The sequence below is a fragment of the Saccopteryx bilineata genome, chromosome 4, assembly GCF_036850765.1.
Source record: "Saccopteryx bilineata isolate mSacBil1 chromosome 4, mSacBil1_pri_phased_curated, whole genome shotgun sequence".
NCBI lineage: Eukaryota > Metazoa > Chordata > Mammalia > Chiroptera > Emballonuridae > Saccopteryx > Saccopteryx bilineata.
In genome coordinates, this window is record NC_089493.1 from 87,891,209 (window position 1) to 87,917,677 (window position 26,469).

General features: G+C 41.6%; 1 protein-coding gene across 4 annotated transcripts in view; it reads right to left on the reverse strand.

Moving 5' to 3' along the window:
• Window positions 1–26,469, reverse strand: part of FMN1 (formin 1) — a 458,403-nt gene that overhangs the window by 122,309 nt on the left and 309,625 nt on the right. For all 4 annotated transcript variants that reach the window (XM_066277223.1, XM_066277221.1, XM_066277222.1 and 1 more), the window contains 5 exons: window positions 15,690–15,751; window positions 13,649–13,737; window positions 7,453–7,582; window positions 5,349–5,495; window positions 4,200–4,259 (listed from right to left, as the gene is read on the reverse strand). In XM_066277223.1, coding sequence (XP_066133320.1) covers window positions 4,200–4,259; window positions 5,349–5,495; window positions 7,453–7,582; window positions 13,649–13,737; window positions 15,690–15,751 — 488 coding nt within the window. The remainder of the gene's footprint in view (window positions 1–4,199; window positions 4,260–5,348; window positions 5,496–7,452; window positions 7,583–13,648; window positions 13,738–15,689; window positions 15,752–26,469) is intronic.

Below are 26,469 nucleotides of genomic sequence, written 5' to 3' on the forward strand. Positions count from 1 at the left end.
TCACAAACCCAGACTTGGACCCAAAACCTGGCGTGAGTGGAAGAAAGCCTGGAACAGAAATCACCTTTCTTCAGCTAATTGCTCATCACCACTGACCACAAAAATCATCACGTATGCTCCTAGAGGGAGGGGGATCGTTCAATAAATCACATAATTCTACATTCTTGAGTGAAATGCATTTTGCACAGTGAAAACTGGAAGAATACCATACAAATGTTGACTTTTTACTTTTCCTAAACTGGGCCATTCCAAGTTTGAAACTATTCTCATTGTAAGATTTTCCTCTGTGAAGTCAATTTCACTGGGTCCAGCTTTCTTCAACGAGTCATATTATCAGAGGCAACTTTCAGCCTTCCTTTACAATGCATCTGACTTGGTGGAGGCAGACACAACAAGGTCAATCTCCCTTGTCAACCCTGGATTAGAAATGTCATCTCTCAAGATGCTTCGGCCACAGCAGTAACTGCTGCCAGAATCTGGGGTCTGTACATATTGCCTGGAGCTCAACATACCTGCCTCACTCTACCAGAAAAGAGCTTTCACCTCCTTTTACCTACTTCTTTACAAATGCCTATTACATTTTTGTTGATATTTGCAGTATATGCAACTCAGCAAGTATTGATCAGGCACCTACATTATAGATACTAAAAAAGAGACGACAATGAGTTCCAGACCTCAGGGAGTATGCCAGGATGATAGTTAATTGCTCATTGATATCTGCAGATATGGCAAAAAAAAACAAAACATGTTTTCAGATAGTTCTTCCAACAAAGTGTCCCCAGGCTTCAAAAGACTAAAAGACAACAAACTGAGCAAAGCCTTCATGGAGGAAGGGGCATGTAAGATTGCACTATTTTCTTTTAATATATCTTTTTATACTTTTACAGAAGTGAGACATATTCCTTATGTTTAGTAATTAAAAGAAAGAAGAAAGAAAAAAAATCTCTTATAATCCTGCTACTCAGAAAGAATCAAACATTTTAATATATATCCTAACAGGTGTGTCTGTGTGTTTGTATGTATTTATAGTTACATACTTGAGACTCTACTATGTATTATTTTAAACTCGTTTGTAATTGAAAAGCAGATGAGTATTTTCCAGTGCCAATACACATTCTCCTATATACAGTGTGTCCGTAAAGTCATGGTGCACTTTTGACCGGTCACAAGAAAACAACAAAAGACGATAGAAATGTGAAATCTGCACCAAATAAAAGGAAAACTCTCCTAGTTTCATACCTATTCAGTGCAGTTCGATGTGGGCTCACGCACAGATTTTTTAGGGCTCCTTAGGTAGCTATCCCGTATAGCCTCTACAGACTCGTCACTGACTGATGGCCTACCAGAACGGGGTTGCTCCACCAAACTGCCGGTTCCTTCAACTGCTTATCCCACCAAGTAATGTTATTCCTATGTGGTGGCGCTTCGTTATAAATGCGCCGATATTCATGTTGCACTTTGGTCACGGATTCGAATTTAGTGAGCCACAGAACACACTGAACTTTCCTCTGTACCGTCCACATCTCGACTGGCATGGCCATGGGCTGCTCTGCTGTATACACGGTGTTACATCATCACCTGCACATGCACACATGCTGCCACATCATCCTACAGAAACTGGGAAGGTTTTCCTTTTATTTGGTGCTGATTTCACATTTCTATTGTCTTTTGTTGCTTTCCTGTGACCGGTCAAAAGTGCACCATGACTTTACGAACACACTGTACTTTCCATGACTGTAGTATTAACATTTCATGACTCGAGCATAATTTTTTTTACCTTCGTCTTTACCTTTGGATACTTATCAAAAATTCTGCAATACTTTGTTATTACAAACTATTTTAAATAAAATAGTGATACATGTCCTTATGTTTCCTTAGGATAAAAATCCCTAGAGGCCCTGGCCATTTGGCTCAGCAGTAAAGCATCAGCCCAGCATGTGGAAGTCCCAGGTTCCATTCCTGGTCAGTGCACACAGGAGAAGCGCCCATCTGCTTCTCCACCCTTCCCTCTCTCCTTTTTCTCTATCTCTCTCTTCCTCTCCCGCAGCCAGGGCTCTATGGGAGCAAAGTTGACCCGGACGCTGAGAATGGCTCTATGGCCTCCGCCTCAGGCACTAGAATGGCTCTGGTTGCAGCAGAGCAATGACCCAGATGAGCCGAGCATCGCCCCCTGGTGGGCATGCCGGGAGGATCCCGGTCGGGAGCATGCAGGAGTCTGTCACTCCCCACTTCTCATTTGGAAAAATATAACAAAAAAAATCCCTAGAAATATTACATTAGGGCTTTAGATACAGAAAGGTCAAAGTCTTGCTAGCCCATACAGCACATTTGAATGAATTAGAAAAAAGTGTCCCCTGTAAGCTGGCACAGCTCCATGGGCAAACTGCTTGACAAGCGCATGTCATGTGAATTTTTTCCAAGTGCTCTTTATAGGACAGATAGTTTGGTGAAGCCAGGGCAGACTAGACAAGGGTTTCATTTGACCTAGAGTCAACCACACATGATAGGCCTGAGAAAGGATTGATCAGTATATAGTGCTGATTCTATAAACCTAGTTGGTAATTTATATTTGTTTTCTATAGTTACCTGCAGTCTCTTTTGCAACTCACAAGAAGGGACAAGTTGACTTTTCATTGTTGATTCTGAAGAGTTCATTATATATATATACACACACACACACACACACACACACACACACAGTTAAGCTAGTGGAAACTTTTTCCCAAAAGGTTTTTTCATTTATTTTTTAACTTATTATTTTAAGAGAGTATTCATAAAGTAAAAAAGAGAAATTTTATAGAAAGGCAAGTGACAAAGATCGTTCCAGTTAGGGAGAACATCTGATGCAAAAACAGATCAGTAAGAAAGCACAGGGTGTGTTTGGAAAACACCAAGTCTTGAGTTGAATCACAGAATGTGCCTGCACAGAAGAAAAGTAATAAAAGCATGGTTGTAAAAGATTGGAATTAAATTGGATAGAGTCTTAATTCACTTGAAAAAGGGAAGCCATTTTGGTTTTTTGAGTAAAAAGTGATATGAAATAATCAGAACTATAAAATGTAATCAGGCCACAGGGTGTGGGATGGGCTGGAAGAGGTAGAACCAGAGGGGCCTGGCCAGCTGGGAAGCCATCAAAACTCCCTAAGTGAGTTATCTCATGGCCTGAATGAGCAGGGGTCAGTTGGGGGGGGGGGAAGGCAGGGAATAATACGAGAAATAATTTGAATTGAAGGACAGAGATCAACCAAAGGGAAGCACAACTTCATGTGAAAATGACCAAAAATGATAACATCTTTACTAGCAATGGGAGAAGTGGAGAGGCAGGGCGGGATGAGAATCCTGGTTGCAGATGTCTGGAGAATGGTTAGGTACACGCAGCAGGAGGGTAGGAGCCATAACTAGGAAGCTCATCAGTGCTTAACTTGTCTTCTGGATGGAAGTGTAGGCCTTTTACAAACAAGGCTCAGGACTCTTTACTTTTCTTGCCTCAGTACCTAGGAAAAGTCTGCTTACATGGATTGTTACATGGATAGTCTGCTTACATGGACAGCTGACAACATTTTCCTGAGACTTTTTCCATTTATATTGATTGCGAGATTTCTCAACAACTTACAACAGTACCTCTTTCTTCTCAACGTTAGGACTCCTTGTTCTCAACTTCATGAAAAGGAATAAAACACAGAAAATTGTGCTCAGGTAGAGTCACACAGAAAATTTCACTCCTGATTGCAAATGTAATTTAAGCAAAGAGAAGAGATTTCAGATTCTACATCTCCACCTTGTTCACAGATGAACATTACCAACAGTATATCGGGTGTTATGTTACTATTACTTTCCTAAATTTTGGTCTGCATCCCAGGATCTAGTCTCAAATTTAACCAATAACTGACTGAATACAGATGTCACAAAGGCCCTGACAATCTAGTCAAAAGGCACTGAGATAACTGGGGTCTCTCTGAAGCTATGTCGAATAGTGGATTGAGAGTCAGTACCACTGAATAATGCTCTCTTTACAAGAGTCAACTAAACTCTCTTGGCTTCAGTGTTCCCATTTGTAAACCGAGGAGGCTGGACAGCTCTCAAATTCTACGTTGGACTTGAAATTCATCCATCCATCCATCATCCAATTTCTGAATGCCAACAATGTGTAAGAGTTGAAATCCCCTTACCTTAGTTTTCCACATAATGTCTTTTCTTACCTGATCATAGTAACGCAGGTAGTATTTCACGACATAGTCCACCAGATTCATCCCATTATCCTAGGTTTAAAAGAGAAGCTTAAATGAAAATCATTCGCATGACACTGCTGTATGTAGTTGAGAGCCAAAAATCTCGGTTTGTGGCCCTAATTCTTTTAATTTGTGATACCTGGTCCAAGTTCTGTTTGAGACCGGCAAGATTTCCCTCCCTTCCTCTTGTCCCATCCATTTTTTATGGCATTTTGTACAAAGAAATGATACTACACTATTCTTTATGGCATAAAAAAATAAAACAAATAATCCATAAGGCCTCTGAGGTAATGGCTAAAACAAACAAACAAAATAAACAAAACACTGTCTATTTTCTGTCCTAAAGCCAGGATAGCAGGGGGCAGGGGAGGGCTAAAGGGAACCAGGGACCAGAACAGAAAAACATCCCTCCCTTCCCACCTTTCAAAAGATGTGTGTTCTTAATGGCGTGAAAAACAATCAGGACAGCTTAAAAGGAATGCCATGCCACTTTATGACCCTGGGAGGCCAGGAGTGAGCAGGCCCTCCCACAAGGCAGCCTTTGAGTCTTGTTCACATGGGTCTAATTCTAATTTGCTTCTGTGTTTCCCTCCCTCCACACCCGGTGCCCCCCACGGGATGCCTAGGTATGGGGTGCTTGTTTCTAAAGAGGTGGCTCTGCAGGGGTGTGGAGCCAAATGATCATCAGGCTCAGAGTCTGACAGTAGCATCCAGCCCAATTGTTGTGGGCAAAAGAATAATTCAAATGCTCAGCTCAGTTGGTGATTCAACCCTGCTCCATACGCAGGAATAGGAACGAGTAAGTTACAAGTGGTTAGCACTAAATTCAAGCCTTGTGCTATGGCTAACATCATATGCTATTTGTTTCATTTTCTCATTGCAGTTCAACACCTGCGTATTTTAGAGCAAATATAGGAAATTTTATCATCAAAATAATATCAAACAAAAAAAGCTATCTTTATTCAAAAGTCAAAAGAAAGAAAAGGAAAATATATTGTTAGGAGGAGAACAGAGATAAATGTAACAATCAGAAATACTTAATACTTTTTTTTTTAAATTATAGGTGGAGAAAGAAAATAAAGGCAGATCGTAGACATTCATTATGAAACAAATATATACCCGACTCTTGACATCCTTGAGTTTGGGCAGAATTTCTAAGCTATATCCATCTGCTTGTCCCCGAGTCCTGTTTCCTCCATTCATATAATTTCCAAAAGCCAGAATGAGGGCCAAAATGTCCTTCACACTCTTCATGTGCAGCAAGCCCTGTGATGGCAAACACCAATTACTATGTGGCTGAACTCCACATATACCTATGTTCATTCAACAACAAATATTTTATCAAGTACCCAATAGGCTGTTTGGTGGCATGTCATCAAGCAGGTCAACAGCTATTGAAATGCAAAACACACTTTAAGCCATAAGTGTCTATAAAACAATACATTAAGAGTCAGAGTCATCATTTTCTGTCCTTTCAATGAATTATAAACTGTACAGGTTTTAACAGGAGGGTTAAATATTAGTATTTATCTTTCCATTTGAGCCAGTTTTATTTTGTAAAAACTGTACTTATTTGAAAGTAATTATAAATTGAAAAGAACTGTTATAGTTAGGCCTCATGTTTGATGACTTGTGAGGAGAAAGGGGTTTACTATCGTTTGAGGATCTCTTTTTAGACTACATATATATACATATATATAATATATATAAATATATAAACAGTACAGTTAAGTGTAAGGTAGTTATAATAGCAAGTCTCTTCTTCCTTATCTGTGGGTATAATCCTCAGAGGTGAACTACAATAATGTTATTTCAAGGCCAGAGGCTATGCTTATTAAGGATACATCTACTAACATTTTTCCCCATTGATTTGAGAGACAAGGATGGAGAGAGAGAAGGAGAGACAGAAGCATCAACCTATTGTTCCACATAGTGGTGTAGCCATTGATTGCTTCTCATATGTGCCCTACCCAGGGCTCAAACCAGCAACCTCTGGGTCCCAGTGACCTCGAGATGCAGCTAGTGCCCTCAGGATTGAACTGGCAAACCAGAATTGAACCAGCAAACTCAGCACTGCAGGAAGAGGCTCTACCCACTGCACCATGGGTCAGGATTATATTAACTTATAATTTCAAGGTGCTTATGGTTTACTTCAGATGCCCATCTCATTTGTTTTTCCTCTTTCTCTCTTTTGCTTCAAGTGCAGATGTCCTTTTGTTAAATTAAAATTTTATTAATGTTTTAGCAAGAGAGGAAGGGAGAGGGAGGGAGAGAGGGGGAAAAAGAGAGAGAGAGAATGAGAGAGAGAGAGAGAGAGGAACACAGATCTGTTCCTATATGTGCCCTGCCAAGGGATAGAACTGTCAACCTCTGTGCTTCGGGACGATGCTCTAACCAGCAGAGATATCCAGCCAGTGCCAGACTCTCAGATACTTTCTCTCTTTCTCCACGGTCTTACTTGACTTTATTTTCCTTTATTTTAGAGAAAAGAAAGCCAGGTACAACTCTAGGCTGACTCTGTGCTGGCCTTTATGGTTAATATTAGAGGGTGTAAAATATACTTTGGTAATAGTTATGCTCTCCTTATTGAAATCTTTTATATTTTAAAAGAAAAATATCATGCCTTCAGATAAGCAACTAAATATTACAGTATTTGTGAAGAGGATTATGTTCTTAAGGACATGGGTCACTGTGAGAAAAAGCCAAGGACTTAACTTTATAATGGAAAGCCGTGTGGCAAAGCCAACAAAAATATATTTGCTCATCATTCATTAACATAATCATATATTTCCTTTATCAAATCTCTAGAATCTTTTTATTTCACTGTGTAGCACATTTCAGATGATCAAATTCATGAGTCTAAGGCAAAAGAACCTTTTTGTAATCCAAGAGGTGAGTGAAAAACAAACTATTCTATTTGGGTTAGTTTTAAATGGCCAGTATGTAGGCTGGAAAGTATTTGGAATACTTGAGAAGAAATCTGTAAAAATGTCACTTTTCCCCTTCTCTCTCTCCTGCCCATCTCCCCCCCAACCTCATCTGCAAGCACACACCTACTCACACTTAGGCAGGATCATCGGCACAGCTATATTTAGAAAAGCATACAATCTTAAGTCCCAAAGGTTTTGGCAAAGGGGCTCTCCTTGACCTCTCCCATTCCCAACATTCTCTTTTACCCGTAATAAGGAAAAAGTTATCTTTTTCACTTCTACAGAAAACATACCTTAGACGCTCGTGTGATGATCTCGACTTTTCTATGCACGGAGGTGATGCCCTCGGAAAAGGCAGACCTTAAGATGATGCACTGTGCCCGTTCAGCAAAATTAGGGATCTGGGCCAACTCGTGTAAAAATCTGTAAAAGTAAAGAAGGAATCCACCTAGCTTTGTATAAAAATCACAAGGAAAGTAAAATGCATGGTGTGTGAATTACTACATCACAGGGAAAGCTAAATGTATGGTGTATAAATTACTTTAGGAACAGGAAGTTAGTGCAATTAATACCAAACCACAACAAGTTATCTACTGCTACCCGCATAGGAGACTCAACCCAAAAGACAAGAGCTGATCTTTAGTGTATGAGAAAAAAAATACATCCCCTTTATAATGTAGCACTCTCTGAGGATATATTTACGCAGGAAGAGTAAAGTGAACATTAGAGGTAAATATCTGTAGACAAGCGATAGAATGTCTTTTACTGGAGTGAGGTTACTACTGTGTTTTGCCCTGTGTATTAGATAATAGTAGATAATGTCCCTATTCTACCAATATTTGTTTCTGTTTCCACATTAATTTACCTATAGACACAGAGCTCATAGCTCAGTACTTGGAACAAAGCAGTCACTCATTAAGTAGACACAATCTAAAGTCTCTTAAAAACTAGGGCCAGGTAGATCTTAAAAGCTAAAGATGAGTCCTGACCTACACACAAAAGCTCACTGTTTAAGCAGCTGGGCACTGGAGCCCTTTGCAAAACGAAGTTGGAAGAGCTGCCTCCTCTGCAGGCCAACCACGAGAGGACGGGGCAGAAAACTAAAACGGTGGAAAGAGTTGGCCATGAATTCAGAAAAGGAGAGAATCCACTCACAGCAATTAAATTCATTTTGGGGTTGAAATGCTTAGTACCTGCTATTTCTGAAAGGCTCAGTCAACTCATAACATTTTTACTTTTGACATTTTGCAGTCTCACCCCAAGAATCCTTTTATAAAGGAGCGAGCTGGAGCCGCCCTCCCTCCGTGCCCAAAGCATTCCCTCAGCTTACGTTCTGTGCCTCTTTTACTTTATTTCAGGGAGCTCTGGGTTTTTGTAAGTTTCTAATTATCAGCTGTTTCTTTTACTTATCCCACAACCAGGTGACATCTTCTTCTTTTAATGACACTGAGATGAAGTCAAGAATAGCCATTAAAGAACCACAACTTTGTTTTAAAGTCCTATAATGGGTTATTATGAAAAGCATGTCGTGGGATAAAAAAACCATAGAAATTCAGAAATAGGACAAGATGAAAAAAATTATATTTTTATGTAAATTGTTTCTTCATAAAAGTAGAAATAAACCACTGACTTCATGCCTAGAATCAGGGGTGTTGCCACTTTTCAAATAGGAGCAGTAAAAAACTTGTGCGCCTGGGGGCGTTTGGTCCTGTGCTGAGTGTCGGGATTTTATTTGCTCAGATGCTGCTGAGAGCCACCTCAAGGGGAGTGCCCTGCATTTCTCCGCTTCCAAAGGTGACCATGAGACTCTCCGCCCCACGTAGGCCCCAGAGCCCGGGAATACTCGGGACACTTCCTCGGGTAAGCGAGCCTGGGGGAGCAGTCACGGAGACTGCGTGAGAGTATGGCTCGACACCCAAACAAGGGCACAGATGACGAAGAGGAGATGCTAGATAAACAATTACTTATGTCCAGTCTCACAGCAGGAGGTTTAGGACCGATATGAGGAGACAAGCACGCAGGCTCACCAGCTTACATTACCCAGGAGGTAGGCGCTCCAGAATAAAGGCCCCTGGGTAAGGGCTGGCAGGAGTCAGGCGACAGAACTGCAGAGGCAAGAACTGTGTGTGGAGAAGGGGCTGAGACACATATCCAGAGTTGGAGGGGGAAGGGAAAGGAAGGGATTTTGCATTATTTTTTGGTTAGAACTATAGAAAATGTGTCACTAAAAATGAACCCCAGAACATTGGTCATCAAGACTGACTTTGGTCAGGTCTGAAGCATTTAGACTGTGTCCGGCACTATGCTCAGACCCGAGAACAGAATTTAACTGGTACACAGTTTCTTCTGGATAACCTGAGAACAACAATTATCATGGAGTGTGACAAGTGCTATCAGAGATGAAAGCAACTGCAGGAGCTATAGAAGCCGCAGGAGGAGCCCCGAAGCTAGAGCCCCGGAGGGACAGTGTTGGCCGCGGCTTCCTGGTGCTCTCTGAGGCTCATGCAGAACGCGCATAGACTGCCGGGCAGAGCCTGGATGGGCTGAGTGATGTGTGTAGGGGAGGTGAGGAGGAGTAGATGCTACAATGGGGCTTGGTGTTCTAAAGATTTTAAACTTTTTCTAAATGAATGAAGGGTTTTAAACAGAGAAATGATCCTTTCTGCTAATTTTATTTTAGAAAATCAGCATGGCCATGGCTTGGCCGACTGATTGGTGGTGATAGTAGATTTGAGGCGGGGAGACCTAGACAACTGCAGCTGCAATACTGTGAGATGGAAAAGAAGAGGGCTCACAGCGTGGATGGGAGGGCAAGTGAACAAGAAAGCTACGAGGGCAGCAAGAACCGGAGTAACCGGCCAGTCCCAAAGGGTTCTGAGTAGTGTCCAGAATGACTTGTAGGTTTTTGACTTGGGCACCTGATGGAATGTGAAGATATGATGGAAAAGCAAATTTGGGGAAAAAATGATTTTTTGTCACTGTCCAAAAATAGCATGCAAAGCCTTCAGGAAGAGTACTATAATCCTTTCTCATCTATCTGGGAAAATATCATAAGTATAAGTAACCTCAAAGGCTATAAAGCAAGTGTCTGTTAAGTACCTTATCTCCCAATGGTATTTTATTTAATACCCATAAGAACTCTTAATGTTGGACTTAGGGCCTTGGTACTTAAGAATATTTATAGATTGATTTCCTTTGGACAAGCTAACTTCATACCTGAAGGCCAATAATAAATTGGCCCAAATATACCCCAAAGAAGTCACAAACTAGGGATCTTTCCTTTCTTTATCCAAGGCAGGCCTATTTCCCCAGGAAGGACTACGATTTCAGCCTGTATATAGGAGACAAGTTTGACATCTCACCCTGAGAAATGGGATAATGCAATGCGGTCCATTGGTTGCAAGGGACTAATAGTTGGCTTTACATTCTCAAACCCCAGAATGGTATTATCTCTGACGTGTGTGCACATAGGGGCTGTGTACACAGCATCATTTCATGCTGTAGCCTGTGTTCTTCTCTAGAGCACCACACTCACAGAGCCTGGTTTCAGAAGTCAATGTGTCTTCTTTGTGGCAGCCTGAGGATATCTGTGTACCCCGGTGGAACATCCCAATATGGCTGTATTTTGTACCCTCATTTTAGGCCACAAAAAACTTGTGTTGGGCTTAATCAAACCCAACAGAGCCTCACCTCACCTCACCGCCATCCCAAGGCAGAGCATAAAGAGTTGAGAGACATCTCTGAAGGGAGTGGCTCTCAGACAGTCTGGTCCCAGGCAGGTGACACTTTTACGGGAAATGGCTCTCTAAACCTGGCACTGGGGTGCAAGAAAACTGATGAGGTGAGTGATGAGGCCAGCCTCTCACTGGTGCTGTGATTTATAGGACTGGGCACCACAGGGTTTTTAGAAAACTGCAATGCCAAAGCTATAAATGATTCATATTTTCCAGTATGTAAAACATGCATTTAGTCAACTAACTTGGAGCTAATGGCAAATACCTTGCCAGGAAATCAGATGCTGGTATAAATCAAACAAATGCTCTACTGCACCGGGCATTGACAGCAAAGGTGACATTCACCCAGGCCTGAAGTCCCCGTGTCCCTGTGCCTCAGCCTCCAGCAGCCGAGCCCAAGCATACCATACCTTGTCAGGACAACACAACAGGCCTCCTGGCTGTCAGGAACAACTTAGCATGTCCAAGAAGTGGTTACAACTATTTACAAACTTTAAAAATGCTCTTCTATCCAGATCATCAGTAGAGAAAGCAGGAATAATACATTATATGTTAATTACCTGCCACCATTATTATGTGTCCTGGCAATTAACCTTGAAAACTAATGCTAGAAAGGTGTTAATACAAAAGGAAACAGGGACACTCCCAGGAGCAGAAACCCACTGTCCTCTTACTGGGTTGGCCATTCCCATAGCTTAGAGCAGGCGTTGCAAACTGTAGCCCAGGGGGCCGAATTCAGACCACCACTTGTTTGTAAGATCCACCAACTAGGAATGATTTTATCATTTTTAAAAGGTTGGAATAAAAATCAGTAGAAGGTTAACAATCCATGATATATAGAATGAAATTCAAATTTCAGTGTTCATAAAGAAAATTTTACTGGGGCACAGCCACGCCCATTTGTTCCTGCACTACAATGGCAGACTTGAGCAGTTCCAACAGGTCGCATAGTCCACAAAACCTAAAACACTGTCTAGTCCTCGACAGGAAATGTTTGCCAACTCTAGGCTTAGAGTGTCATTGCTCAACATGGCATAGTTGACACTACTACCCAAATGCTTGATATGCCCTACTGTCCCTGCAAAAGGCTAAATGTCTGTGCCCCTGCTCCCAATTCATAAGTTGAAATTCTAACCCCTATGTGATAGGCATTAGGAAGTAGGGCCTATAAGAGGTAATTAGGTCATGAAGGTGGAACCCTCATGAGTAGGATTAGTGCCCTTAGAAAAAGAGACACAGAGCTTGCTTCCTTCCTCTCTTTGCTTTCAGCCATGTGAGGATACAAAGAGAAGTCAGCAGTCTGCAACCTAGAAGAGAGCCCTCACCAGAACCTGACCACCTTCGCACCCTAATTTCAGACTTCCGGCCTCTAGAACTGTGAGAAATAAACTCCTGTTGTTTACCAGTCAACCAGTTTAGGGTATTCTTTGATAGCAGCCCAAGCTGACTAAGACAGTCTTCAAATATTCCCCATGGCCTTTTCAGTGTCTAAATATTCCATTGTTAGTCACTTACTTTTCAGTGATGAGCTTGTCAGTGGGAACTAATTCATTGTACTAGGAAACATGACTTGGGCATGGACCACAGAACCTGTCAGGGCTGGGGCTTGTTCAGGAGGATGACTCAAGCTGGTGGAACTTGAGGGCAGTGGAGCTCCATTTGCATTGATTTGCAAAATTCCCAGGCTTCATGAGTTAAATAAGGGGGGGGGGGGTCCTGACCTATGCTGAATGGGAGAACCATTTGCCTGAAGTTCCCAAATGATCACGAACATCTGTCAATAACCGAGTGTGTGTATACGTAGAAGTCCCCCAGCTGGGCACTTGGAGATGTTTTTCTGGACTGGAAAGTCCAGGCATCCAAGGACAGAGGTGCATTCTAGGGGACGCAAGGGCAAGTCAGGAAGTGTCTGTACCAGCCACAGAACTCAAATGTCTCTAGGGCTGACTTGTTACCCTAAACTAGATCACTACATTTTCTCTGTATTTTCTACCCTAGCCTCATCTCCAGGCTGAGAGGGGTGGCCTGAATCGAACGCGAAGCACTCAGGACAGCAACAGGCAAAGGAGCCATCTCTCTACTCTGGATCAATTTCACGTTCTCTCCGAGTCCTGGGTTGGGGCTGGGGGCTGCACAGCTTCAGAAGCTTATCTGTGGTTTGCAGACCCTAAGAGCCCAGTCAAGGACAAGAGTCACTCAGCTGCACATTAGAGTTCTGGGTTTTCAAAGGGTGTGGAATGACATCCCAAGCTATAGATCAAATGATTCTAGATAGTGAATGTAAGAGAAGAGCGCACGCCAAGCTCAGATGAAAAAGTCACGGGTAAGAAATGTGGGGGAAGCTGGCACACTCAGGCTACGTTTACTGGATACAACAGCTAGGAAAATCCAGTTCAGTGCTGTGCTCTGACATCAGCTTTTTAACTGCATCAGCAGAACCTTACACAGAGCAATGCCTTCCTTCCTCAGTTACCCTTTTGGCCAGAATGTTTAGTCTAGAAGGAATTAATAAGTTGCTAGGGCAAGAAAGAGGAGTCACGAGGGATGGGGAAAGGGGTTGAGAAATATCCTATCCAGCAGCACAAATCTCCTGGCTGCCTTTCCCAGCAGTCAGGTCATCCTGCCACTTGCAATAGGTCACAGGAATGATGGAGTTGAGACTCTGCACAATCCAGAGGTTTATGTGCCGATCTGGGAGGCAGGAAGAGAGAGGCTGCGCTTCCGGCCCACCAGGAAAGTGTTCAAGCATCCTTACTGCTCAGGTTTATCCAGCAGCTTCAGTTCTTCTTCTTTGGATGTCTCATAATACTTTCTTATTTTAACCAATTCATCCTCTTGGGCTCTCTGTGTTCAAAAGGAAACAAAACAAAACACACACAAAAGAGCCATGAGAGTCTGTCTAATGCAATGTGTCTTGAAGTGTGGCTTCTGGATCAGCAATATCGGTATCACCGGTCACTAGCTATAAATACAAAATTTTGGCCCTGCCCCAGACATAGAAACTCCAGGGTGGGGCCAGCAAGCCCCCCAAGTGATTCCGGTACATGCTAATGTGTGAGAATCCCTGGCTTTCACCAATGGTCATAACAAATGACATTAGCTGGATACAGAAGCCAGGACATTGGGTTGCTACCTTTGAATCCTCTTTTTGTTTGCCTGTAAGCAGATATGGGTCAAGTTGTCCTTAGCATTTGCTTCCTGACTCCCAACAGCCCTCCTAATTTATGCAGGCTCCTGACTTTATTTCTCTCACCATTGTCTTTTCTTCTAAATTTCAGTAGCATTCCTTGTCTATACCGCTTATTTTGGCATCTGGTCTCATACTTTCTAAACTTATCCAACTATTTCAGTCGTATGCAACTTATCTCTACTGTGAGCTAACAATTGCTGACCGTATACACAGTCCTGAGCCCATGACAACAACAAAAAACATCCAGAAGGCACTTTTGCCTTTTACAAAGTCCTTCGACATCAACTGCTATTCCCTCACTTTTACAGATGATTCCTCTGAGGCTTACACTAAGCACCTGGTAAAGGGGCTGACTCGGAATCTCTCTTTCTCCCACGATAACAAACTGCCTTCTGCTGCCTTCTGTGACATCAGCTCCTGATAGCCTGGTACTGTACTTGTGTGCCTTCTTGTCTATCAGTGAAGGCCTTACTGCTGAAAACATGCGAAGTTCTCACCCAGGAGTTCTAAACAGCTCCTGATACATATAAAGGAGATGTAAAAACGTGTAGGGAACTGGCAATCCTACTGGGCTGTTTTATCACACTATGAAAATATTCTGTAAGAGCTGTAAGGTGCTGGGTACATAAGCCTTGAAATGAATCTTTTTTTTTTTTTTTTTTAGTTCAGTGACTATTCATATTATAGAGCTCTGGGAAGCCACCTGGGAAATACCATTATTTCAGGAAAGAGATCTGGTTCAATCTATTTTCAAATACTGACCAAGTCAGTGAACTGAACAGTGAACAGTCCCAGGAATTCTGACTCTCCTGTGTCATCCTCTCAAGACATCTCACAACTGGGCTTGTTATTTCTACACATAACCCAGACTAAAAGACCATCTATACGGACAGTGCTTTTACTTTCAAAGTACATTGCTACTACCATATATATATATATATATATATATATTAAAAGATATACTCATAATAAAACAGGTAGAGCTCATTATAGTTCCTATCGTACTGATAACCAGACTGGCTTAAGGAGTTTAACTGGCTCACAGCTACCCAGCAGTCAGTGAAAGACCCGGACCTGTCTGACTCTAACTCCCAAACCCACTCCCCCATCCGAGGCTACTCCCCACCTTCCGCACCATCAGCTCACTGGGACTGACAGTAACATGGTGTCAGCATGACCGGTCCTCAAAGGAAGACCCTGGTGGACACCGACATCCAGTCTGTTGCTCACCTTCACTGACTCTGGCCGCAGCTGCAGGGTGGAGTGGCATAGACGTGCTCTTCACCCTGAGTCACCCTCCCTGGCAGTTGTGCGAAGGACTCTACTAACTCAGGCACCAGACTGGTGGGGAGGAACCTACTGCTTTTCTCATGTCTGCTCCTACTGGACCTTGCATTTCTGGGCCATAATCTCATCCACGCTATGGCGACACCTTCACTGCCGACGGGCAGAAACGGGTGGCTCCGCCGACCATTGCACGGCTTCCTCAGGAGGGAGGAGTCACATGTAACCGTGGCTTGTTTATTTTTTAGACTTTAACATATTCGTTAGTTAGTAAAGGCACGGAAATCTGGAAACTCTGGCTCCGTATGTCTTTGATACTCACGTTTTCATATAAGGCCGCCAGGGTCTCTAGATCAACCACAGAGTCATCCACGTTGAAAATGGCTGCCGAGCACCCAAAAGAGAGGAGAAAAAAAAATAACAGGTTTGATTAGACTCCCCCCACACTAACATTTATTCCACGTCTAGCTTCCAAGCAATATAATATTGCACTTTCTTATACAAAGTTGTATCCCTTAGCATGTTTCTTGTCCCTGTCCTTTTTTTGCACGAGGGGCCCCAGTGAAAGAAACCAGAATGGTTGGTTGCTCTTCCCGGCCTGAGCATTGGCCCTGCCTGGAGTAATTCCTCAAGCTCTGTGTCCTTTCTGCAGTTTAATTTAGGCTCCACAGGAGAAGTGTATGTGCTTTAAAACTAAATCAGTTTGTAGGTTTGAAGCGCGATTTTAAATCTTTCTTCCCGGCTGGTAATTGAAGAGATTTAGTACCTAATGCACCAGAAGTGACTCTTGCCCATTACCAGAAAGAGAGAGAGAAAAAAGACAATGTTGGCAAATTAAATGAATTCAGGCATGTGATTTCAGGCACCTTTCCATGGCCACTGCAAACATCTTGTTCGGGTTAGAAAGACAAGAAAAAGCAATAATTGCATCAATGGCAAATTAAGATTATGGAAACCTCCCAAGAGTCAGTGTTAAGGCAAATTCTCCTTCCCATGGTTTTATTAGAATTCGACTTGTTATTCTACATCTTAAATACGTCACTTAGCTGTTAACTAATATGCTTATGATTTCATCTAGAGAGATTCCTTCCCTTATAAACCAGGATGCAAACATTGAATTTAAAGCCTTAATGAATTTGGCAATCAAAGTGTTTGAAATAGGCTGCTCCACATCTTTAAATAATTATTCAAAACTAATAAGGTTTGTTTCCTCAACCCTACCTTCCTTCTCTGACTTTACATTGTGAAATTAACCAGCACGCCAGTAAATTTTCTCCGTGGCAGGCTAATTAATTTTATTAAACCAACCAGTGATATTTAGAATGCTTTAACGTTCAGCTCGTCAAGCATTCTTCTGTTCATTGGCATTACAACACGGTTCTCAGAGAAGGTGGGATCAAGGTGAAGGGCAGGTTGCTTTCAAGTTGTTTTGCTTCTTCTGTAGTTTATAATCATACGAACCTCTTTATACAATTTTTAAAAAGCTAATTAACTCAGCTAAGCTCATGTAACTTCACAGAACACCAAGAAATGTACTTAAAATTCCTTCTCAGGCCACCTTCTCTAACTTAGGAGTTAATCAGCGAGCTATGCCTAGGTACATGGGGTAGTGAGAAAAGAAGAGGTTAACATGCTAGTGACAAAGGCAGTCACCTTGGATTCCACCAAGAAAAATTACACCTCTGAAAAAGCCAATCTGAAACCATAAATAAAAAATGCAGTTTGAGGTAAAAGAAATAAAGAATTTACCCTCCCAGGACTGTTACTTTCAATGTGCAGATAATCTGAATTCGCTAGTTTATTAGATAGACCATGCACTTTAACATGCCTGTTGCTTTATAAGACAGAAACTGGCCAGGAATAGTGTCTATTTTATGTAAATTCCAATATTTTCCTACATAAATCAGCCAACAGGAATGCAGAGAGAAAAGATGAAATTTTAAATAATTTACCAGAGATGTTCACTTCTAATCATACATCCTTGGTATTATGTATGAACTATAAGCTTAGATATAGTTGAGTAACCTTAACTAATGAGGAAGAATGATCAGTGGGTTTCTTTTCCTAGTGAATAAATATTTGATTTTTAAAAGTTAATCAGCCTGAGTCCTAGATCCATGCTTTGACAGGTTATATGGTAAGCTGATGCCACTCCAGGGTGCCAGGTAGCAGCAAGGAAACATTTAGGGAGGATGGGGCAGGAGAACCAGCGTGGACTCTGGAGACATCTGACCACTCATTCACCCAATTCTTGAGTAAACATCTGTTGACTGTGTATTCAGTTCTAGAACCTGTGCTCAAATGTTGTGATTATATATGTTAAAAGTGTATAAGATACATTTTAATAAGACTATGCCTGACTTTTTTTTCAATTGTAGCTATTTGTTAATACTTTGAGATTAAACTGATATTTTAAAAATGTAAAAAAAAAAAAGTGTATAAGATAGTCAAAGCACTTAATCTCACAAAATTCATACTCTAGCTTAAGGGAAAGAAAAAGCCCAAGTAAATAGTATCAAATAGTGATTTACTACGAAGAAAATAAAGTAGAGAAATGAGCAGCATTAGATTGAATGATTCAGGGACGCTTCTTTGGTGAGGTCACATTGTCGCTAACTGCTGAGAACGTCAGTTCTAGGAATGTCTGGGAGAAGAGCATTCTAGAGAGAGGTAACTGAAAAAGGAAGTTTCTATTTCTGATGAAGAAATAAGCACAAGGTACAGAAAAAAGACCAAGATGTCATGGAGGTATCAAAATATCCTCCGTATGGGATCCGGGCAGGTTACATTGTCTGAGCCTCAACACATCCATAATTATAGGTGGACTACCACTTACTGAAAATATTAAGGGAGGCACTGTGTATGCTTGGCATAGTAGGAGCATGAGATAAACTGAATGGTATCTACGAATTGTGACTATAATGATCTTAAATATATGAGTGGTTAATCTGTTTTAATGTTTGTTAATGACTTACCTGCTCTAACGTCTGCAAAGAATTAGAGAAAGGACTGCAACTACTGAGCATTTTGTGCTAGATATAAAACTTTCCAGAGTTCTTTAGTGTTTAAGGAAGGAGGCTCAACTTTTTGGAAGTATTAATAGAAAAGGTATGGGCAAAAATGAGTCTACAAAAAATAATGTATGAAATGTCTGACACGAGATGACATTGGGTCAATTCAGAAAGTTAACCTAATTGTATCGCTAATTTCCATCTTACCCATCAATATACCCCTCATCATACTACCAAAGGCATTTTTTGAAAATACTGTTCTCAAAATTTTACTTTGGTGTTTAAAATACCTCAGATATCTTTCCTTTAAATATTGGGTCAAGTCCAAACTCCTTGGTCTGATTTTTAAGGACATCCCCTTCTGGCCCCAAGCTATACTTCCAATCTCATCTCCTCCCACTTCCACTTTTCCCATGCACCCTGTGCTCCATCCGGAATGGGCAGCTCCCTGTTTCTGAACATGCCCTGGCTTCTTCCCCTCCCACACCTCATCCTCCAAGGCCCAGGTGAAAAGTTCCCTGCCCTGGAAGGACCCTTTTGACTTTGGCATCATTAAGTCCTCACTCTTCCTCTTCCATGGCATTGACCTCTGCTTTAAGAACCTGTATTGTGGTATGTTGGGTAACAATTTTCCTTCTCCCACCGGATGCTAACCCCCTGTTGTCAGGGATCATTCTATCATCTTGATAACCCCAGCTCCTAGCTTAGACCCGGGGGCACAATAGGAATAAACTAAGCATCTGTGAACGGGATATTACAGGAATCCCAAAGAGTGAGTCCTTCTTTTAGGTATCCAAGTTTCTTAATAAAGAGCATGGGGCCTTGAAGAAAAGAAAATATAGTACGTTAAAAAGGGATATGATTTCATCAAATGAAATAGTATGGGTGCATGTCTGATAAGGTTGTTTGCCCACCCTCATTTGTCCCTGTTTAAAAATCCAGCCTTAGTCAGTAGAGTTGCATAATCACGCCTCTATCTAGTATAGGAACATTGCTTGCCCAAATATTCCATACCAAAAAAATAATTAAGTGTGACAAGTGAATTTTCTCAGTTTTAAGAAAAATATTTTTTCCCTTCATTCTTAACCTCCAAAAATTTTAAAACAGCATACCACTGAGGAAAATTTTTAACAGTAAAATATTCAACTATTATACAGCTTCAGGCAGACACCCGAAACACCCCTTTATTAATCACCATTAGTTAAGCCAAATTCGTTCCAAGCCATGATAATTTGTGAATTTACATTAAGTGCCAGTGAACATCAACTGCAAGGACGTGAGACATTCCAAGTGGAAAGAGCAGATGCAGAGAGGCTGACGGAATGTGCAGGAGATGGCAGGTAGTTCACTTTGGGCTTGAATAAAACATCAATTAAGTGGACTAAGAAGATAAGATTCCAACATAGTTTGGAGCAAGATCTGTGGGACTGTGAATGCCATGATGAAGAACTTGCAATGCACCTGACACACTGGGAGGGAAGCACTGAGCAGTTACCAGTTGGGTAGTAAACTGGATCGAGTTATATTACACAGGACACATCAAAATTTGGAACAGCTGGTTTAGAACCTCTTGACAAAGGTAGCAAAAACCCAAGTACTGTGGACAGAAAGAACAGGAGCAGAGGAGAGAGCAGAGGGCATACAGAGTGGCATCGCTAACTAGCTCCGGGACTGAGGAAATTGGAGTGTAAACCCCTCGGACGCCTTACGACTAGATTGAGGGGAAGAGCTTTAGGCCACCCACAGAAATAGGCAGAGGAGCTTTAGAACTGAACGTGCTGGCCAATCTTTCCCCAGGACCTGGGGAAGGAAGGGGAGAGGGGAAATGACTGGTGAAGGAAGAAGTAGATGATAGACTAATTTAGCACCAGTGCCAAGTGTCCACTGAGGTTTCTCCTCAGCCATGTAAGGAGCTTAAAAATAAAAGTAATATAAAATTCAGAAGTAGAAGGAGCACTGTGAAGAGATCAACTGGTTGAGCATATGAGCTTTAAGGAATTTAAATTATTTCTATCATTTCTATCCTACAAAGTGACCAAGGGAGGTTAGGTTACTGTCCAAAGGTCTAAAAAGTAAAAAAAAAAAGAAAAAAAAAAAAAAAGCTTAAGTCTTAGCCCTCCTAGGAGAGCTGTCTTGAATGTACATAACTGCCCTTTATTTACCAAAAATGGTTTAAATTCCTATATAAGACCAGAATCAGTAATTAATTATTCTTTCTATTCCCAAAATTCTGGGGTAATGTATTACAGAATTGACTCTGGAAAGCACTTACCATCATGCTTATAAACATTACATGAACCCATTTAATTAGTTAAGTGATGATTATGATGTAGAAAGAAATCAATCGTTGATTAAAATATTTTTGGAGTTACCTAGGATCAGGTAGCTCTCTCCATTTTATACTTTAAAACCATACTGTTTCTCTTGCTCTATCCATCTGCTCCTCTCTCTCACACAGCTCCGCACACTCATACATACCTCTTACTTTATAAATTGAATAAGCAAGTACCAGCTGATACAATTCTACAGCACAGGTCAAAGCCCCAATACAGTAATTCCAAGTAGTTCTAGTTTTTGTTCCCGTCTGTATAGGGCTCATTATACCAACACGCCTGCAGATGGTGTCAGAAAGGTGAAGTGTCAAATCCACAAAGGAAAAAGCCCAACAATTCATTGCTACTGCAATATCAATCATTGCTGGTGGTTTTTACTTTTATCTCCCTCTCTCCTTAGTTATTCCCACTCACACTGTCAGTTCAGCTAGAATATTTCACCTACACCTCACAATATGCCGAAAGGAAGTAGACACGCTGTGAAAAGCTGGTAATTTTATTGGGTTCCTTTACCTTTAAAAATCTGTTACTTGGTCAAGTCTGGTTTCTGGGCTCCTTTTTTGCAGGGAAATTGAGGCAAACATTTTTATGTGGTCCTCTGGTGCCTGCTCTGTACTCCAAGAATTATATACACAAGGATCATTAGAGTAGTGTTTAGCCCATTAAGATATAATAACCATCAGCAGGGACAAAAAGCAGATCAGTATCACAAATTCAAGCTAACAGGCGCACATAAAAACTACGTGCCTGCTTCAGGCACAGGCACAGGGTCAGGGTCTCACACAATAGGAAAATTCCCTCCGGTCTGGAGACGGCTTCTCACAAGACCAAGGGAAAGCAGAGCAGAAAGAGCACGCAGGGATTTTCTCAGCCCTGCGATCATCTTTAATCCTGAATATTTTTCTACCAAGTGTCCCATGCCCAAATAAACAAAGGATGTCTGCTTGCTGTTTGAAGGGCTTCTAATTAGGAAAAAACAAACAAACAAAAATAAAAACAAAACAAGTAGCCACTCAGAGGAGCTGTTCTTTTTTTAAAAAATATTTTATTTATTGATTTTTTTTTTAGAGAGAGAGAGAGAGAGAGAGAAGGGGGAGGAGCAGGAAGCATCATCAACTCCCATAGGTGCCCTGACCAGGCAAGCCCAAGGTTTCGAACCGGCAACCTCAGTGTTCCAGGTCAACGCTTTATCCCACTGCGCCACCACAGGTCAGGCCAGGGAGCTGTTCTTTTCGACTAAAGAAGTAACGTTGGGCAAGCAACATGTGGGAGAGGTGGGGGGGGGGCACACTCTTTAGTTGGATAAATGAGCAAAAGGAAATTTTGCCTTCCAAGGTGTGAAAGATGTCACAAACAGGTCAGGCTGGGTCAGTTTATCAGCTTCAGGTCAGGCTGGTTTTAAGAATAAGCTCTGTGTAGCCTACTTAGTCTTTGTATTCCCTAAAGAAAGATACTTTATACAGGTGGGATTTTAATAATCATTTGCAAATGTACTAGATTTAGTCTCAGCCCAAGAAAGCAAAAATAAGATTATTTGGTTCTATAAGCTATTTTGTTAATAATGTTAACTTCCAAATAGCCAACATAATACTTAGTCGTTTTGCCCAAATCACTAATATTTTTAGGGCTTGATAAATTCTCAATATGTAAGGAAAAGAGAACAAAATGTAGAAAGTAAAATAGGAGCCTTTAGGTTTTTAAAACTCTTAGGTAACCAACCTACCCTCTCTTCCAAAAAGAAGAGAGAAAAAAAAAACTACCACAAATTAATTCCCTTGAGCTCTACCAAAGAAAAGGCAAGGATGTGGGCTCATGGAAGGAGGCAGTGGTAGAAGCTGAGAGAGGAGGAAAGGCAAAGCAGGAACATCTCCCGAGATCTCGCCTCACAACAACGAGGCCATCGCTGAGAGAAAAAACTCAGTTCATGATAAAACTGGGCAAGACATGCGAAGAAGGGAGGAACAGAGAAGGCGGGCCAGGACAGGGATTGATACTTAATAAACCAATAGCTAGCTTCCTATGTGCCAGGCATTGCTCTGTTTCACATGTAACCATCCAGAGTACATGCTGGTGCTGTCCCTTCTTCTACCAACAGAGATACTATGGCACGGCATCACACAGCTTGATTTCCTAAGCTCAGGTCCGTAATCAGATTGACTGGACTAGGATTATACTTCTTTTATCCCTTTATCAGTGTTAGGCTATCAATAATTACTCCACTGAAAATCATCACCCCCTGAAAAAAGCCACACAAACAAATCAGTCACCCAGCCACCACAGCAGTCAGCCTCGGTCAGTGGCATCACGGGCTTCTACTGAATCAGCAGCCTCCCAGGGCAAACCACATACAGCCCCTAGCACAAAAACTTCATTTCATTCATATACACAGCCATAATCTCACCATTATTCAGTTATCGCAAATACTTAATTCAATTCAAATACACTGTCTTAGTATGTGGGATAAAATGATCAAATTCAATCTTTTTAACTATTTGCAATTACTCAAACTAATCAGTATTGCAGTTAAAGTCACAAGCAAAATGAATTTCTTAAAAAAAAAAGAGAGAGAGAGAGCTCTCTGGAACTTGAAAATTCATTTTCTTAAAAGAAAATAGAAATATGAAAAGAAAGAAAATCTAATATAAAGGTGAATATTCTTGAAAAGGTATTCAGAATTGCAACCTTGCACAGCATGCAGGGCAGCAAAGGCAGAGGACAAAGAAATAAAAGCTGCCGCCAGACGCGGAAAGAATAAGAACTATTGAGGGAATGTCTTTTACAATCTTATCTGCATCGCCAAACGCCTGCTGCTGGGTCATGTTAGCTGATACAGACCTTAACCCGGGCTTTGATGGAAATGGAAGGCAGGTGTGAAGGACACAGTAAACAGCAGCCGGCTGGGAGGGGCAAGAAGCAACCACCCCAAAAGGAACACTTATCTAATCTCTTCCAAAACCTCAGAATCACTCAAACTTGTAAATAAAAAATCCCCATTCTCCCTCAAGTCCAGGCATGTACCCTATGCCTAGAGGGGCCCAAGGTGCCATTAAAATCGTCCGTGGTTCAAACCTCAAAGGAGGGATGCGGCACAGAATCGGCACTACTTTCTTGCCTTCGTCCCTCTTTTCTCCATAGGGCAGTGGAACGAGAAACAGTGTGGGTTAAGCAGCTTCTGTTCCATTAGTTCTGGTTCTTTTAATCCAAAATTACATTCCGGGCAGATTGTATGGTCTCAGCCAGTGCCTGAAGGTAAAGTACAAAGAAAGGTCATCCTCCGCTTTCTGGAAGGAATGTGCAGTGGTTTGAAAACAGGGGGGCGCGAACCCTGCTCCTCAGGTGTGTTAGACTCAGTGGGAGGGCAAGGAAGGTAGGAAAGGAAAGGGCAGAATTAGAATTGCCATTTATATTTATTTAAAGCTCTGCCAATATGTAATAAGTCGATTGACCCTGGCCCCTTCATTCAGCATGTCAGCAGGTCACGATCACGTCACCTTTGATGGGTAAACCACTTGATATGTGGCATCCTTACCTGGTCTTCTATATACTTTCAATATATTGTGATGGGGGACAATTAAATAAAGTTTCCTGATTCTAAAATTCGGTTTCAACTAACTTTGACAGAACAAATAAGTTGGCTTCAAGAGATTCCTGCAGAGAAACCCTAGATTGAAGACACTTTGATAGCTAATATAAGTTCTTCATCAGTCGTGGAATGAGTTGAAGGCAGGGACACTCAATCAGATTTGCCAAGACTCTGACCTCCATAAATTATCACAGAATTTACCAAGGGACTCTTTGAAATCTGGGTTTAAATCCACTTTGTTATAATGACCCTCACCCTATTTATTTATATATTGAGCCTTGAGATACTAGCTAATGAGAACCTGAGGCCATCAAAATTAGCAAGACATTAAAAACTATCCTTAATCCCATTTTAATTCATATTATTGCATATGTTTTTTTTTTTTTTTTGCATTTTTCTGAAGCTGGAAACAGGGAGAGACAGTCAGACAGACTCCCGCATGCGCCCGACTGGGATCCACCCGGTACGCCCACCAGGGGGCGACGCTCTGCCCAGCAGGGGGCGATGCTCTGCCCATCCTGGGCGTCGCCATGTTGTGACCCTCCTGGGTGTCGCCATGTTGCGACCAGAGCCACTCTAATGCCTGGGGCAGAGGCCACAGAGCCATCCCCAGTGCCCGGGCCATCTTTGCTCCAATGGAGCCTTGGCTGCGGGAGGGGAAGAGAGAGACAGAGAGGAAGGCGCGGCAGAGGGGTGGAGAAGCAAATGGGCGCTTCTCCTATGTGCCCTGGCCGGGAATCGAACTCGGGTCCTCCGCACGCTAGGCCGACGCTCTACCGCTGAGCCAACCGGCCAGGGCTTATTGCATATGTTTTATAATGTGAATATTAGTTCTGTCACACATTTACATGATATATATGTTTTAGAAAACAAACTTTGAGAAGCACACTCTACAAAATTTTCATTGATAGGGGTACACGATACAAATTTTGGAGACCAACTGCTTTAGAGTATAAAGTCTTCTAGGCTAGAGTCACGATGTTCCTCAGGAAAGTCCTAGACAATTCACAGTAGATTTCAGATGTGCAGTCAAGTTAATTATTTTTAGACAACTAGCATAAACCTTGACAGATACTTCTAGAAATTATTAGGCAAAAGTAAGCAAAACCCAGTGGACATTCTGAGATCTGGGGTTCAGACCTGGCATATAACTAACTGGCATCCTCTCACATTTTAATTTAAAATTTACATATTGAATAGAAAGATAGTCTTCGATGCTGCTGAACTTCAAAACTGAGATTCGGGACTAGGAGGAACTAGACTGAAAAATGTTTTATTTTGATGTTAGATTAAATATTATAAATATAGATTCTGAGTGTACGGGAAATTCCAAATGAATGCCAGGAGGTTTCTGGCACCTCGTCTGTTGCAATGCATACAGAGGTTTATAGCAAGAATAGTCAACAGCAATTTTCCATCTCCCCTGGGAAAAGAATAAGAGGAAATCACTAACGTGGAATGAAAACACTAATTTGCAATCATGCAGGCAACAACTGTGTCCAAGGATGCCAAAATATTTTTAAATACAAATCATCCCGTTGTGTGGATGGAAAACCAGCAAGAAGTAAATCACTTCTTCAGAGCCTCTCCTGGACCAAGTACAAGAGCTGTGGGTATTACGGTCAGACTCCGAAACCATTCTTCCTCCATGACCAAGGTCCAGCCTTAGTCATGCAGTGCTTTCAACTTTAGTCAGTACAGGGACTTGGCTTTCTCCTACAAGATACTCAACCCATCTTGGGTAGAGAGAAACAGGTAAAGGTGGTTATCTTCTGGGGAGATGTTATATCTCTAAGTTACCCCTATCGATTTAGCATCAGGCTAGAATTTTCAGGTACTCATTGAACATGACAGCTTAAAACGTCTCATCATCTCAGACAAATCATCCAAAACCAACTGAACTTACTGCTTCTACCCAAGCTTTTCCTCCTCTACTTCAAGTTTACATTTTTGGCATCATTACATACCTTCTTGTTAAGGCTAGAAACCCAGAGTACATATAAGACTTCTCCGACACTGCTTGCATCTGATATAGTTACTGTATTTCCCCATATATAAGATGTACACTGTTCTGAAAATTTTGGGGTCTAAAAACTGGGTGTGTCTTATACAGTGGTTGTAGAGTTTTTTACTTGCATTTCCTGCTTTTTTGCACTTCTTTTTGCACTCATTGTT